The sequence below is a fragment of the Mustela putorius genome, unplaced genomic scaffold (assembly GCF_011764305.1).
Source record: "Mustela putorius furo isolate JIRA1106 unplaced genomic scaffold, ASM1176430v1.1 tig00003834_pilon_pilon_pilon, whole genome shotgun sequence".
Taxonomy (NCBI): Eukaryota; Metazoa; Chordata; class Mammalia; order Carnivora; family Mustelidae; genus Mustela; species Mustela putorius.
The window spans coordinates 131,164,883-131,180,724 of record NW_025421987.1 but is presented as its reverse complement, the minus strand read 5'-3'; the positions used below and the strand labels follow the sequence as shown (position 1 = coordinate 131,180,724).

General features: G+C 35.4%; 1 protein-coding gene across 48 annotated transcripts in view; it reads right to left on the bottom strand.

Moving 5' to 3' along the window:
* The window catches only part of CLASP2 (cytoplasmic linker associated protein 2), a 185,862-nt gene that overhangs the window by 102,972 nt on the left and 67,048 nt on the right, over positions 1-15,842 (bottom strand). For 26 of the 48 annotated variants that reach the window (XM_013046683.1, XM_013046688.1, XM_013046685.1 and 23 more), the window contains 4 exons: positions 13,153-13,235; positions 10,794-10,886; positions 7,054-7,199; positions 3,638-3,773 (listed from right to left, as the gene is read on the bottom strand). In XM_013046683.1, coding sequence (XP_012902137.1) covers positions 3,638-3,773; positions 7,054-7,199; positions 10,794-10,886; positions 13,153-13,235 — 458 coding nt within the window. The remainder of the gene's footprint in view (positions 1-3,637; positions 3,774-7,053; positions 7,200-10,793; positions 10,887-13,152; positions 13,236-15,842) is intronic. The other 22 variants (XM_013046684.1, XM_045089057.1, XM_045089043.1 and 19 more) reach the window with 1 other exon arrangement.

The following is a 15,842-nucleotide window of genomic DNA, read 5'->3' as shown; positions in this document are numbered from 1 at the left end:
TCAGGAATGAAAGTAAAAAACTACAAGTTTCAATTGCTGAAAATGAAAATGTTTTTGTTCAATTTAATGGTTAAGGGAAAAACAACATGAATGAGATAAAATGTAAACTTTTTAAAATGTGAGGGAAGTAAAACAGGTTTTATTCTTTACTGATCAAGATCTTTATTATCAAGAATAAGAAACTTCTAAGAAAATAAGAAACAGCTAAGAAAAAACACTATGAAGAGAAAACAGAAATGACAGGTAAAAAACCCCACTATTTCAAAATGGTAGTAGTAAAAAACTTTTGACCATACAGAAAATAAAATAACTGTTAGGAAAATGAAATTGACAAAAACCTAGAATCAGAATTTGCTAGATAAAGTATCTTCTTAAAAAATGGATAAAGATTAGTGAAACATCAAGCAGGACTTAGAGATGAATAAAGTACTCCATAAACAAATTCCATATTCTGCAGGTACTAAAAGACAACTTATATAAATTAAGGATGTACTGGGACACAAATAAAATGCAAGGCATTCACTGAAGAAGAAAATGTATAACAAAATTCTCTGATCAGAATGTAATGAAATCATTGATGACAAGAGTAACAACCAACTGAACATGCAAATTCAATTCAAAGAGGACACTGAAATGAAAATTTTAAGTGATAAATATAAAGAGAATTTGGTAAATCTAAATCACTCTGATGCTGCCAATGCCAAACTCAAAAGAAAACCTACAGCCTTATAATACTAAACAACAAAAACTGCAACAAACTCTCTAAGAACATACCACAAAACCTGGGCAGGGGGGCGGGAGGGGGAAGCGAGCCCAAGAAAGGAATTAAGAAGCCTAAAGAAACCAAAAGACTAGAAAAAAACTGAAGAACACCCCTGAAAAACAATAAAACTAAACCATAAACAGGGTGCCTGGGTGGCTCAGTCAGTTGGGCATCTGTCTTTGGCCTGGGTGGTGACCTCTGGGTCCTGGGATTGAGCCCTGCATCAGCCTTCCTGCTCAACCAGGAGCTGCTTCTCTCTCTCTCTCTCCTTCTGCCCCTCCCCACCACTGGTTCTGTCTCAAGTAAACAAACAATTAAAAAAAAATGATAAACAATGCCTCTGGCAGGTGTAAAAAAAATAATATTGTAACACGACAAAATGGTAATTGAATTCACAGTGGTAGAGACTTTTTGTTACTTAGGGGAATACAGTATACAACCTCATTGCAAAGATTCTTAAAGTCCATATAAAAAGGATATCCTAGGAAAATACAAGTAACAATTCAAAATGAAAAGTCTAAAATACTAGAAAAGTCATTAAAGAACTTCCAAGATCAGCAAGCCCTAATAACAGAATAATGTAATAGAAAATATGTGAAACAGGAAAAGTACAGGAAATTCTATGAAGGCTCCTATATTAAAATGAATGCCAAAATCTTAACTGAAGTATTAGCCAAATGAATCTAGCAGTATCCTGATGTACAATGCCAAGCAAAATTCAGGTCATGAACGTACAATGGATAAATAAAAAGAGAATCATTTCTAAAGATATCAAATGGATAGCTGGTAAGATTTCACATCAATTCCTGATCAAAATTTAGCAAAAATATTTTACAGGGAAATTTCCATAATCTAATATAGAGTATCCATAGAAACCTACACCTAACATCATATTTAAAGTACTCCCATTAGTCTCAGAGGCAAAATAAGTATTTCAATAATTCCTACTACTTTTCAACACAGTTACAGAGAGGCTGGATTTAGAAAAACTTAAAAAAATATTAAAACAGAAAATGATTCATAGCTTTCTAAATAGGCATTTAATTTCACTGCTGAAAAAAACCTTTTGGTGTAGCAGGATTAAAACGAAACTTCATTTTGTTTTTTTAAAGATTTTATTTATTTATTTGACAGAGATCACAAGTAGGCAGAGAGGCAGGCAGAGAGAGGGGAGGAAGCAGGCTCCCCGCCAAGCAGAGAGCCTGATGCGTGACTTGATCCCAGGATTCCAGGATCACGACCCAAGCTGAAGGCAGAGGCTTTAACCCACTGAGCCACTGAAACTTCATTTCTTTTGAAAGAACAAACTGATCAAAGAAACTGAATAGGTGTTTGGAAAACAGACCCATATACTTAATGGAAATTTATTATGTGAACATGCTGGCATTGCAAGAAGAGACTGAATTATACATGCCATTGAGTCAAGTGGTTTTGTATTTTGGGGGCAAATCATATTAGATACCTATACTTCACAAGAAAAGAAAATCTAGTTCTATCTAAATGTAAAAAGCAGTAATATAAAAGTTTGAAACAAATGAATATTCTTGTAATTGTAAAAAGCTGAAGGTCATTTTAACTATAACAAAACCCACAACAAGAGCATTGTCTCAATACATAAAAATTTAAAAGTTCTATATATAACAAATAATAGCTTAAACAATATTTGAAGAACTGACAAACTGGTAGAAAATCATACCTACAACATCTATAACACAGAAGAAATATACTTATGATACAGAAAAAGACCTTCAAAATCAGTGAGGAAAAAATGTACAAAGAGAGTAACTGGCAATCCACAGAAGAATTCTGAAAGGAAATAAATACCAATGCGTCTAGTAATCTAAGAAATGTGAAGCAAAATGAGAGATAATATTTCATTTATCAAATTATGAGGCCTTTAGGAGACAGATAATACACAATGTTGGAAAAGGACGGGGAAAAAGGACTCCATGAACTTCAGGGGGAAGAATGATGAGGATGATTTAATGTTACTGTCCTTTAACAGACAGCCAATCTAAACATTAAGAAAAATTATACAAGATGATATCTGGAGGAAGACAAACCATAAGAGACTCTTAATCTTATAAAACAAACTGAGGGTTGCTGGGGTTGGGGTTGGGTAGGGATAGGGTAGCTGGGTTATGGACATTGGGGAGGATATGTGCTATGGCGAGTGCTGTGAAATGTGTAAGCCTGATGATTCACAGACCTGTACCCCTGGGGTAAATAATCCAGTATATGTTAATTTTAAAAAAGATAAAAAAGAAAAATTACACCGGTGGATAAGGGAAGCTGCCAGTACATTAAGTTTAAAAAACAAGTTAAAAACTATTATTTATATATGTAAAATATCGTATTTTGTAATAAATACGGTTTGTATGGGCATAGAAGTTTGGAAAAGTATATATTGAATGACTTTAATGATTAGTTGGAGAAAAACCAGAATTTAAGAGGGAAGATATATTTAAAAAAAAAAAAAAAAGAGGGAAGATTTATTTTTTTAACTGTTTTTTGGGGGCATATTCAAGATATGGAAGATAAGAAATACTAACACTCTGCCTGTCATAGCAGTGTCTATAACATTCTTCTGTTTTACATCTGCCCATTACTATCTGTAACACAATTACACACACACACGTACACATTAGTACATGTATGTGTATACTATATTCTGCAGGCAAGCATGTTTACTTGGTAACCTTCAGTATTATTTAAATGTTCTATAATAACTGTAATAACCATGTACTGCTTTTACTTCAGAAGAAGTCATTCAAAAGTGATTTTCCTTTGGGATTTAAAAAAAAAAAAATGACTTATTTAAGTATATTGAAACCAGAGGGGAAGAGTGAGGGAGAAAGACAGAAAAGAACCTACCCGAATGATGAATCTGATAGCTGCACATCCAGAGGTTGCCATGACTTTTGCACTATTGGGGACGAGATTAAAAAGGGTAGGTACAATGGCTTCAGCGCCATGATCAAATTTGTTTCCCAAAACTGTTGAAAGATGTCTACAAAGGAAGACAAGAAAAAAAATTTTTTAATATTAAGTATAAGTAGGAGTATATAATTTAAAAACATTCTCTTACTGAATTAAGTTAAAATTTTTATTTCAGGGGCGCCTGGGTGGCTCAGTGGGTTAAGCCTCTGCCTTCAGCTCAGGTCATGATCCCAGGGTCCTGGGATCGAGCCCCACATTGGGCTCTCTGCTCCGCAGGGAGCCTGCTTCCTCCTCTCTCTCTGCCTGCCTCTCTGCCTACTTGTGATCTCTGTCTGTTAAATAAATAAAATCTTAAAAAAAAAAAATTTATTTCAACCACTTCTAAAGGCAGAAAAACAAAAGAGTAAAAGAAGTACAAATATTACTTCATTTCCTTGTTTTTCCCACCCTTTAACTATCTAGGCCAAAGCTGAAATTTGACATTTTACCATTTCTTTCCTTTAAAAAATATTTATTATTTAGAGAGAGTACGGTTATTTAGAGCGAGAGTACGGGGAGGCGGGTGTGTGTAGAATCTTAAGTAGACTCCATGCTGAGTGCAGAGCCTGCAGGGCTCAATCCCATGATCCCAAGATCATGACGTGAGCCAAAATCAAGAGTCAGCTGCTTAACTAAGCTCCCCAGGCACCCCCACTTTTTTAAAAAAGATTTTTTTATTTTGGCAGGGCCGATGAGGAGGGAGGGACAAGCAGACTCTCTTACATCTTTGGTGTAGGGTTTCAGAATTCTGGACTGAAAACACAACTCGACCATACATACTAGTTAGTTGGGTGACCCTAAGAACATCTGTCTTCTCTTTCCAACTCGGAGTTAAACAACTAAATTTGGTCTTTAATTGCATGACTTTAGTTAGGACACTTAAGAAGGATGCTCTTATCACTTGCAATTCTGGCAATGATTGCAGTTTTGGTTACTTTCTTTCTTTCTTTTTTTTCAAGGCAGACAGAGAGAAAGGCGGAAGCAGGCTCCCTGCGGAGGAGAGAGCCCGATGCGGGGCTCAATCCCAGGACCCTGGGATCATAACCTGAGCCAAAGGCAGAGGCTTTAACACACTGAGCCACCAAGGTGCCCCTAGTTACTTTCTGTATATTTAAGTCTTCAAATACACTGTTGGGATACAATTAGCTAAAAAAATTCAGGTTCTTGATTAACAGAGATATTCAGACCTATTTTCTAGTGTTCTACTATACTTTCAAATTCTCTAATGTTTAGACTTGTGGGCAAAAAGGCACCCAGAAGTGCCTGGGTGGCTCAGTCAGTTAAACATCTGCCTTGGGCTCAGGTCATGATCCTGGGATTCTGGGATTAGCTCACATAAGGGTCCCTGCTTCTCTCTCTTCCTCTGCAGCTCCCCCTGCTTATGTGCGCTGTCAAATAAATAAATAAAATCTTAAAAAAAAAGAAGGGGACCTCAAATCAAAAGCAAGAAGGTACCACCTGTGTCTGGATAGTCTGGTCTTCCTTTAAAGAGTGTTTTGTTTAAAAAAAAAAAAAAGAGAGTATTGTTTGGGTAGGCAGGTGATGTACTTGGGAATTAGCTTGATCTTTATCAGTTTATCAGAAGAAGCCCTACTTTAAAACTTAGTTTAGTACTATTCCTATACAGTGGCCTCTCTGGGATCTCTACCAAATGCCCTGGGTATTCAACTAGGTTTCTCCATTATGGCTCATTAGAACTTGAACATCTTCCAGCCCATATGAGCTCTGGGAACTGTTGTTTACCTTATAGCCTCCAGCACTAGTTCTTTCCCATCCTCAGGGAGTTGCACATTTTACATGCACAGATAAGTACTCAACTAGACTCATGGGATCCCTTATGCTGTTCTCTACAGCTCTTTCTCTGTTTCTCTCTCTACTCTCCAGGATTCTGCTCTGCAAATTTTAACCACTTTAATCTTCAGAAACTCCAGTCTCTGTTTCATCAACTCAATCAGTCTTGCTCTGCTTGGGTGCTTCCTCTCTTCTCCATGGTCCAAAAGTACCTCCAGGTCAAAACTGTGTTGATCATACTGCTCAAATGACCTGTTTCTTTTAAGAATCATAATCTTGCTCTGTCTGTCCACTGCCCATTATCTAGAAATATCTGTTTTACATGTCTTATCCAATTTTCTGCAAAACAGTTAGCTCCTTACCAGTTATTGCATCATTGTTAGAAGCAGAACTCTCACCATGGACTATTTTTCAATGTTATAGTTTGTAGATTTTTGTTCTCCTTTTCACTTTTGCTTTTAAAAGATATCCAATTAAATTTGTATATGACTTGTATTTAGCATCTTGCTAAATAAAGTCCCTTAATTAAAAATAATTTCTCTCTATATATTTATATATATTTCTATATATATTTCTCTATATATTCTTATATATTATATATATAATATATATTATATTATATATTATTCTTATATATTCTATATATTCTTGTGGATAACTGTATCATCTATTAATAATGGCAGTTTTGTTCCTTTTCTAGCAATCCCCATAGCTTTTATTTCCTGGGTTTTTTTTTTTTCCTTTTTTTCCTCCCTCCATTCTGACCAGGACATTTATTGCAATTCTGATTAGAAATATTAATAGTAGGGGGGCGCCTGGGTGGCTCAGTGGGTTAAGCCGCTGCCTTCGGCTCGGGTCATGATCTCAGGGTCCTGGGATCGAGTCCCGCATCGGGCTCTCTGCTCAGCAGGGAGCCTGCTTCCCTCTCTCTCTCTCTCTGCCTGCCTCTCTGTCTACTTGTGATTTCTCTCTGTCAAATAAATAAATAAAATCTTAAAAAAAAAATTTAATAGTAGGCATTTTTGTGTTCCCTAGCTTCAAAGAATGCTTATATAACAGCAGTATGCAGATCAGAAGTAGAGGTAAAAGAAATTTCAGTGTTGTACCATACTAGAATTTCGTTAAAATATAAACATGCAGAATAAATTTGAATCTTGATTAAGTTAATGATACATTATAATTCCAGGATAATTGTTAAAACGTCAGAAATAGAGAGCTTAATATCCAAATTAGTAAAGAGAAAACAATAGTTCTCAGACCCATTAATTTTCTTCTTCAAGATTTAGTGACCAAAAATGCACATACGTAGGCTTTATACATATAACCACATTTTAATGCTCATATAATATTAAGAAAGATAAAAAAATAAATCACACAAATGGAATCTATTTATAATAAAAATTACTTTCGGATTACATATACGCTGTTTTTGGGTTGTCCTGCTTTACTTAATGAGCACTAAATCACTGAGTACTGAATTAATTCATAAAAAACATTTATCACAGAAAGAACATACTTACGCTACAGTAATGCAAGCTTCTCTAACCACTTGGGATCTAAGATCTTTTGCTGAAAGTTTAAGTGCTCCATCCAACAAGCGTAAATGTTGGAAAAAGCAGTCATATTGTGCAGCTCCAGCAACAAGCAATGATCGAATTTTCTTAAGCTGAAATGAAGAGAATTTATTATTGACATAGAGTGTCAATGTAAAAAAAATAATAATAAAGTTACCAAAACACAACATTTGAACAAAAATTTAAAAATAACATTTCATTATGTTTTTATAACTATATCCAGATATTTTAACAGCATTGAATGTGTCTTACAAATAAACATGCAAACTACAGAAAGTTTTCTGAAAAAGAATGTTATAGATTTAGTTATATACAAAATGGACATATGTAACATATGAATAGCTAAGTACATTTTAAAGTCTTAAGGGTAAGTTTTAAAGTTTTTATTGTAGTAAAATACACATTAACATAAAATTAATCATTTTAAACATTGTAAAGCATACAATTCAGTGGCATAACTATATTCAAAACGGGCAAAAATTACTATTATCTACCAAGGAGACTATTTTTATTTTTATTTTTTTATTTTTTTTTAAAGATTTTATTTATTTATTTGACAGAGAGAAATCACAAGTAGGCAGAGAGGCAGGCAGAGAGAGAGGGAAGCAGGCTCCCTGCTGAGCAGAGTGCCCGATGCGGGACTTGATCCCAGGACCCTGAGATCATGACCTGAGCCGAAGGCAGTGGCTTAACCCACTGAGCCACCCAGGTGCCCGGAGACTATTTTTAAAAGGGCCAAATTTGGAAACTATATTCATCCATAAGCCAAAGTACAGAATCAAATAGACAAACTAGTCAGCCAGATCCATATTTTACTGTTCTCACACTTTGTGAAATAAACAGGTCTTTCCCCCTATTTCTATGTCTTAAGCGTTACTTTTTAAATACAGGATTGATAAATGTTTTCTATATTAACACCAGACATATCTAATAAAATTTCATCAATCAAAAGATACTCACAGGTACATATCTGTGCTCATACATACTGATAAGCTGAGTTTACTTATCATATCCATTATTATATATAATTTCCTATTAATCTCCGAGGTTTTCTAAATTTTTAGAGATCTTTAAAACTATATCAGATGGATTGACAATGAAAAACATAAAAAAGATATTAAAGGGTAGGAAAAATTTTGTAGGAATAGTTATATAATCTTAATGCACATAAGGGAAACTATCATAGGTAGAGACATCAGAAGGCACCTAAACAAGATTAACTAAAAACAAAACAAATCACAACATGGTTGGAAAAACTCACCTGCAACATATTAAGTGCAATATACAAAGAATGATAATAAAAGGAGATAAAGACAAATAGTTCAATACTAAATTGAGCAAAATAAATAAATAAAAATGTGCTCAACCTTACTAGTGATAAGCAAATGCTAATTACAACAAAGATATATCACTTTCCTCCATCAGACCAGCAAAAATTAAAAAGACTTAACAGCATCCAGTATGAGAAAAAAAAGAGATGCTCTTACTGCAAGTAAGATTATGAGTTACTAACACCTTTGTTCAAAATAATTTGGCAACACTACTAAAATAAAATTATATCTACTCTTTACCCAACAACCCCACTTTAAAAAACTTAATCTACAAAAATAAAAACACCATTGTTATAGATGTGTACAAGGATATTTATTGCAATATTGTTGAAATAGCAAAAAATAAAAAAGTGTAAATCCATCAAATGGGAAATGGTTTAATGAATTACATGGTATCTTTTAACTAAGAAAAAGAAGCACATATTGGTGCTTATTTATTTGCATTCAGCAAATATCTGAGCAACTACTATATGCCTGGCACCTACAGCAATTATACTGAAAGGGCATAATTTATGAAAGAAACTGAATGAAAACAAGTTATTGAGTAATGTATCTAGTATGATATTTATTTTTATAGAAGTGGGAGAAAAAAACTGTGTTTACCTTATCATACATATATATAGAAGAGGATATACTCTAAAATGAAAACATCTGTTTCCCTAATAGGGAGTAAACTATTAACTTTTTCCTTATAATCTTCTGTACTGTTCCACTTACTGCAATGAGCCCATGTCACTTTTCTAATTAAAAAACTGAAAGGCCATCTGTGTTTCCAAAAGAGTTGTTTTGAAGTAAAACAAAAAACTCATTTAAAAAAAATAATAATCTCTACAAGGAACACAGAGCTTGAACTCACAACCCCTTGGACTCCTGACCCCAAGATCAAGAGTTGCATGTTCAACTGAATGAGCCAGCCAGGCATTCCAACAAAAAACTCTTAAGTACAAAGTTTGTGTTTTAATTTGACAACATTTAATTTGTCATGTTTCTGCACAGATTACCTATGACAGAGGTCTATCTCAGACTAACCTCAGAACTGAAGATAGAATAATAAATCATATTTCGCAAATATGGAGCAATGTTACTTTTTGTTAAATATTTCAATACCTTAAATTATGCAAACTTCCTATTAAAGAGAAGCTGAAAAATCTTTTGTTTGTAGCACCATAAAGCACAATTTTCAAAGGGCCACATATGATTTATTAATCAAAATGGAGATGGAGAGTTCTCAGAGCATAAGTCTTCAAATGGAACGCTTTGGGGTGCCTAGGTGGCTCATCTGGTTACGCATTTTGGCTCAGGTCATGACCCCAGGGTCCTGGGATCGAGTTCTGCATTGGGCTCCCTGCTCTACAGGGGAGTCTACTTTTTCCTCTCCCTCTACTCTTGCTCGTGTGCTCTCTGTCAAATAAATAAATAAAATCTTAAAAAAGAAAAAAGAAATAAAACCCTTTCTCTGGCTTCTTGAGGACACTGAGGTTCTCATTTGGAACCTCATATATAAATGTGACAAATTAAAAAATATTAAAATATACAGTCTTTTGTCGATATAGATATTATTTTAAAAGTACTTATCAAATATTTTATTGAGAAATTTAGGATAAAATACTCTGAATTCAAGGAGACTTTTTTCTTTTTAAATCACGGGTGAAAAATATTCATCATGGGACGCCTGGGTGGCTCAGTTGGTTAAGCAGCAGCCTTCGGCTCAGGTCATGATCCCGGCGTCCTGGGATCGAGTCCCACATCGGGCTCCTTGCTCAGCAGGGAGCTTGCTTCTCCCTCTGCCTCTGTCTCCCATTCTGTCTGCCTGTGCTCGCTCTCTCCCTCTCTAAATAAATAAAATCTTTAAAAGAAAAAAAAAAAAAAAAAAAAAATATATTCATCATATTTTTCATCATTGTGAGAAAATAAAGAAAAAAAGCCAGACAAACAGACATACTGTTGTAAACTGATGTCAATACTATGAAACTATTGAGCACGGAGGCAAAGTGAACTAACTGCTTTACAGGAAAAGTTTATAAGATCTGAGAACACTGCCTACTGATGAACAACTATGTAAACCCACACAAAGCCATCACAGAGACATCAGTGAAGCTCACACTTTCTTGTTCAGTCATTAAGTAGCACATGTGGAGAAACTAATAAATGAGATAGGCTCCATGGATCAGCAGAAACAATAAAAACTGACCCTAACTCAGAAAATTCCAATTACCTCAAAGTGTTTTTCCAGAAAGAAATGTTAGCTTTCATACCTATTTCATAAGCAAATACCATTGTAGTAATATTACTGAATTCCAATGTTTTGGGAATATTAAAAAAAAAAAGAGAAGATAACAAAATAAAAAAACTTACTGCATTGGCACGCTGATCCCAGTCATGTTTGTCATCTGACAATATTTCCCTGATTTTATTTAATGTTTCTTCAAGTTCTCGACTAGAATAGATCTTAAAGATATAAAGTTATAACATTAATATTTCTTGCTGTAAGATATATCAAAGCTACGCCCCAATGTTTATAGCACTCTTTCAAGTAATAAGGTTATTTCCCATTATTAGAACCATTATTAATGGAAAATAATTAGAAATAACTAGAAAATAGAAAATAATCTAGAAAATAACTAGAACCATTATTAATGGAAAATATATTATCTTCCTTACCTGTTACCCTTGTGCTATTTCCCTGTTCATGACTAACTTCAGATATACTCTTAAAAATGCTTTGTCATTTAAAAACACGATGCAAATATCCTAAGAACTAATAATAGGCCTATTTTCTCAAAAATGACTTCAGGCATGTACCTACTGCATTCATATAATTGTACACTATTGCAAAAGGACATGATTTAGGTTAGCTCCCCCACACTATAGCCAGGATAGTTACATGCATTGTTTCCTCAGGAGTCAACTGTTTGCCAAAAATACTATTATCCTTTCACTCACTTAAATATATTTACATAACAGGGATGCATTATGCCAGGCATGAGGGATATTAAGGCAAGAAAAATAGGCATGGTCTTTGTCTTATGGAGCTTATAATCCAGTCAGGGAGAGAAAAAAATTAATCAAATGATATAAAACTGCAAATAGAAAGTACTGCCAAAGACAATTACAATTCCATGAAAGTCTATATAGGAGGTGTGAACTAGTTAAAAGAGTCAAGCTTGAACTGAGAGCCAAAAAAGGAGGGATCATCATCAGGCAAAGCAGGGAGATTAGTCTTCCTTAGAGTGGACAGCATGTGCAAAGGCTCTGTGACAGAGGAAAGAAAGTGAAAGAAGGCCAAAGCACAGGAGTAAAAAGTGCAAAGAGGGCCAGAGGAAGAGCCAATGACCAAACCATAATCAATCGGTACACATTATTTCTCCACATCACAAAGGTTCAGAGGTGGGCATGTGACTTAAGTCAGTTCAATCAGAAGAATTCTCACAAATTTTACAGGACAATCAGAAAAGACGCAGAGGGCAGAGAAAGGTGTGAGGCTCAAACAGTTGCAGCCATGTTGCTGACCACAAGGGAAGACCATGTAGAGGAACCCAGAAATGAGAGATGGAATGAAAGGGAGTCCTGGTGATATCATCCAAGTAATAAGAGATACTTCATCAAAAGAGTTTTTTCACTTTCAACAGCCATTAATTTCCCCTTTCGCTTAAAACAACCCCCACCCCCAACAACAGTACAAAGGGGAGCCAAGGCAGGAGATAAGGTGAGGAGGTAGAAGGGGGTCAAGATAACATTCTGTTAGAGAATGACTGCTGGGAGGATTCTGAGCCAGTTCTTTTCCTGCCTCCCAGGTCCCCTCACAACAGCCCCTCTGCCCAATTCAGAAGGCAGGCACGCCCCTCTGCCACTCTGAATCTTATTACGATGCATTGCTCTGGAATATAGTTTAAGGCTCCCCCTTCTCCAACAAGAGAAAAAGAGAAAAGTCAAAAATTTACTTTGGTGAAAGGGTACACAACTTTTCAAACATTCTTTTAGGAGATAATATAAGCATAAGAAGTATGAATACGAATAAGTTAGAAACCTAATGCACTAGAGTAAGTCCTAGATCTCTGACTTTTACAACTGGAGTAAGTAATGGTTTCCACATACAAAACACTAGAAGCACAAATTTGTAAGGGGAAGATCATGAGCCCCATTTCGGACAGGTTGAATCTGAGATGCCTCTGAGACACCTATAAGGACATGTCAGGTAAGCTATCAGTGAAGAAATTATTTTGGCACTCAAGAGAAATGCATTATCTATGTAAAGGCAGGAGCTGAAGCCATGGGTCTGAAGGAAGTGACTCAGTAATAAAATGGAGAGGAGAGGACCCACAACTGACCCCTAAGAAATTCCAATATTCAATAGGCAAGTAGAGAAAAGTATGCCTGTAAAGGAGACAGAGATAAAGTGGACAAAAAGGTAGGAGGTAAAACCAAAATAAAATGAAACAAATAAGGGAAGAACAATGTATTAAAAACAATTTTAAAAAAGTACATGTAGTTGAACATTGCAATGTCATAATTCATCATGGATTCCATTTTAGCCTGAAAAAATCATTTGAAAATCTAATTGTGCCAACAAGTAACAGCTTGGTAATAATAAACCAAGTATTTTACTTACATAGTCATTTAAGGAAAAAAAGAATTTTTCAAAAGGGACAAAAATAATCGTATGAACAGATGTAACCATTATTCATGGGGAATGCCACTTTACTAGTATCCTTACCTGAACAGAAGGGACATCTGTAAAAGCTTTTATAAAGTCATCTTCATCAACTGCTCCAGCACCTCCTTCTTTAGAAGCACCTGCTAATCAAAAGAAAATTAATTTTTTAAGTTTAATTTTAAGCATGTTAGCACCAAAGAAAATGTGAAAAATATAACTCCTTTATTATCAACAAAGGCACTAATTTTGAAGGACATTCCATTTTATAAGACAGCATTTAAAAAAAATCACCATCTTTCAGGAAAGTCAAGGTCCATAGCAATAGCTGATTAATTCTCTATAAGTACTATGGTGCGGCTAGTTGTAAACTTCAAACAGTAGGAACAGAGCCCTTCTATCCTTATTCTATCCTTATTCAGTACACAAGAAATAAGGTGGAAAGAAAATCGTTTAAAAAGGTTAATGGCAATTTTAAATGACACTAAATGTCAATAGATGATGGCGAGTAACAGAGCAGAGGATCCATATATGCTGCAGTGTTCAGGAAAGCAAATGTGAAAGAGATGAGGACCTTGAAATTAAATTTAAATATGCAAACAAATCTTCCGTTATTGTACATAGACAATAAAAAAGTAAAATTTATAGATAGTAGCTGTTTAAGAGCGAGTAATTAAGCAACTTTCAGCTCCAAGTCCGCTCTTTCATATTCAGTGATGCTGGGCCCACCTAGGATTGAGTAAACCATTTTTCTGCTCATTCTAATGGCTTCCTGTTAAACTCTATTAACAGGGGTGCTCAAAAGATGGAAGTTGATTAAAAAAAAAAAAAAGAAAGATGGAAGTTGACAGAAGAAGGGACATGCTCCTTCTGGCTTCCTGTTCTTGTCTGTAAAACCTTAGCAACTCTGGCAGGAGACACCTTTCAGTTAGCAGCACCTGACTCTTGTTGCAGTTTTTCTAACCCTCACTGATGCAGCTCTCAGCCCCATCAGAAACGCCAGTCTGCTAGTATTCCTCACAGAGGTCTGAGCCACAGCTCTGCAGGGGTCCCACCTCTAAGTTTTAACCTCCTCATTTTGTTCTTCCAGCTCTAGGAGTAGGAGCTGTTGACTATAATTACTACCTCCATGACATTTTAGTGTTCTCTTCCTGCATTTTTAAATTACCATACCCATTTAACATATTAATTCTCTCTGTAAAAATAACTGTTGGGGAGCCTGGATGGCTCAATTTATTGAGCGTCCAACTCTTGATTTCGGCTTAGGTCATGGTCTCAGGGTTGTAGAACAGAGCTCATGTAAGGGCTCTGTGCTCTGCAGGGGTCTGCTTGGGATTCTCTGCCTCTCCCTTTGCCCCTCCCCCAACTTGTGTTTGCTCTCTCTCAAATAAATAAAATCTTAAAAGAAACCACAACAGTTATTTTTAAAGACTTACTTATTTCAGAAAGAATGAGAGCATGTGTGCACACAGGCACACACGAATGGGGGGCAGTGGCAGAGAATCTCAAGCAGACTCCACGCTAAGCATGGAACCCAATGCGTTGCCGGTATCACAGTCTGAGATCATGACCTGAGCTGAAACCAAGACTGAGACGGTTAACCAACCAAGCCACCCTGGTGCCCCTGTGGTTTCTGTCTCCTAAATGAACCCTGGCTGATACAGGTAGTACTTAGTTTCTAACTATATATTTACTTCTTCATGGTAGTAATTTAACACACTGAAATCGATTTCAACTACACAAGATGTATATCCTAAGGGATAATTAGCTTAAAAATCTATCCAATTAAAAAGCTAAATATCTCCCCAATTAGGTTTATCGCCTACCAAAGGAAATATTATTTTCAAACTGAATTTAAAAAATTAACACCATCCTAATAAAAAAAAAGAACACTATAAAGATTTCCAAAGGTATGTAAGAAGCTCCTCATCTTAAAAAAACACAAAAACCTTTGAAGATCATCTTTTCGAATTTTAACAGTATAAGAGATGGACCTTAGAACAATGTAACAAAGTTGTAAGACAATAAAAAACTACAAATTAAAAGCAGTGACAATAAACTAAGAGAGGCATGGATGCATGCTTGCCATAGGAAATTAATTTACAATAGTAAATAAATTAGTTATTCCCTAAATATTATAGAAAATCCAGTAACAATAAAACTTTTGACTCCATTCTCAAGATCAGTACTAATTATAGATTACATGAAAATAAATAGCTTAAGTAAAGAAATAGAAAATAAGATACCTAACCGTATTATCTTAACATCTTATACTACATTCATTTATCAAACTCTTATACAGGTTTCTTTCTTTCTTTTTTTTTTTTAAATTTGACAGACAGAGATCACAAGTAGGCAGAGAGGCAGGCAGAGAGAGAGAGGAGGAAGCAGGCTCCCTGCTGAGCAGAGAGCCTGATGCAGATCTCAATTCCAGGACCCTGGGATCATGACCTGAGCTGAAGGCAGAGGCTTTAACCATTGAGCCACCCAGGCACCCTCTTTTTTTTTTTAAGTTTTTGTTTTGTTTTGTAATCTCTATACCCAATGTGGGGCTTAAACCCAAGATCCCAAGATCGACAGCAGCTCTCTCTTCTGACTGAGCTGGCTAAGCACCACTGAGTTTGTTTTGACAATGGGTTCCCTGACAGGAAAGCAGAAGCCTATATTTTTATAATTTCTTCCCAATCTTTGCAGTTGTCTTGCCCAGCCCAGGCCACTGAACAGAAATTTCTTTAGGGACTTGTCCTTATCAA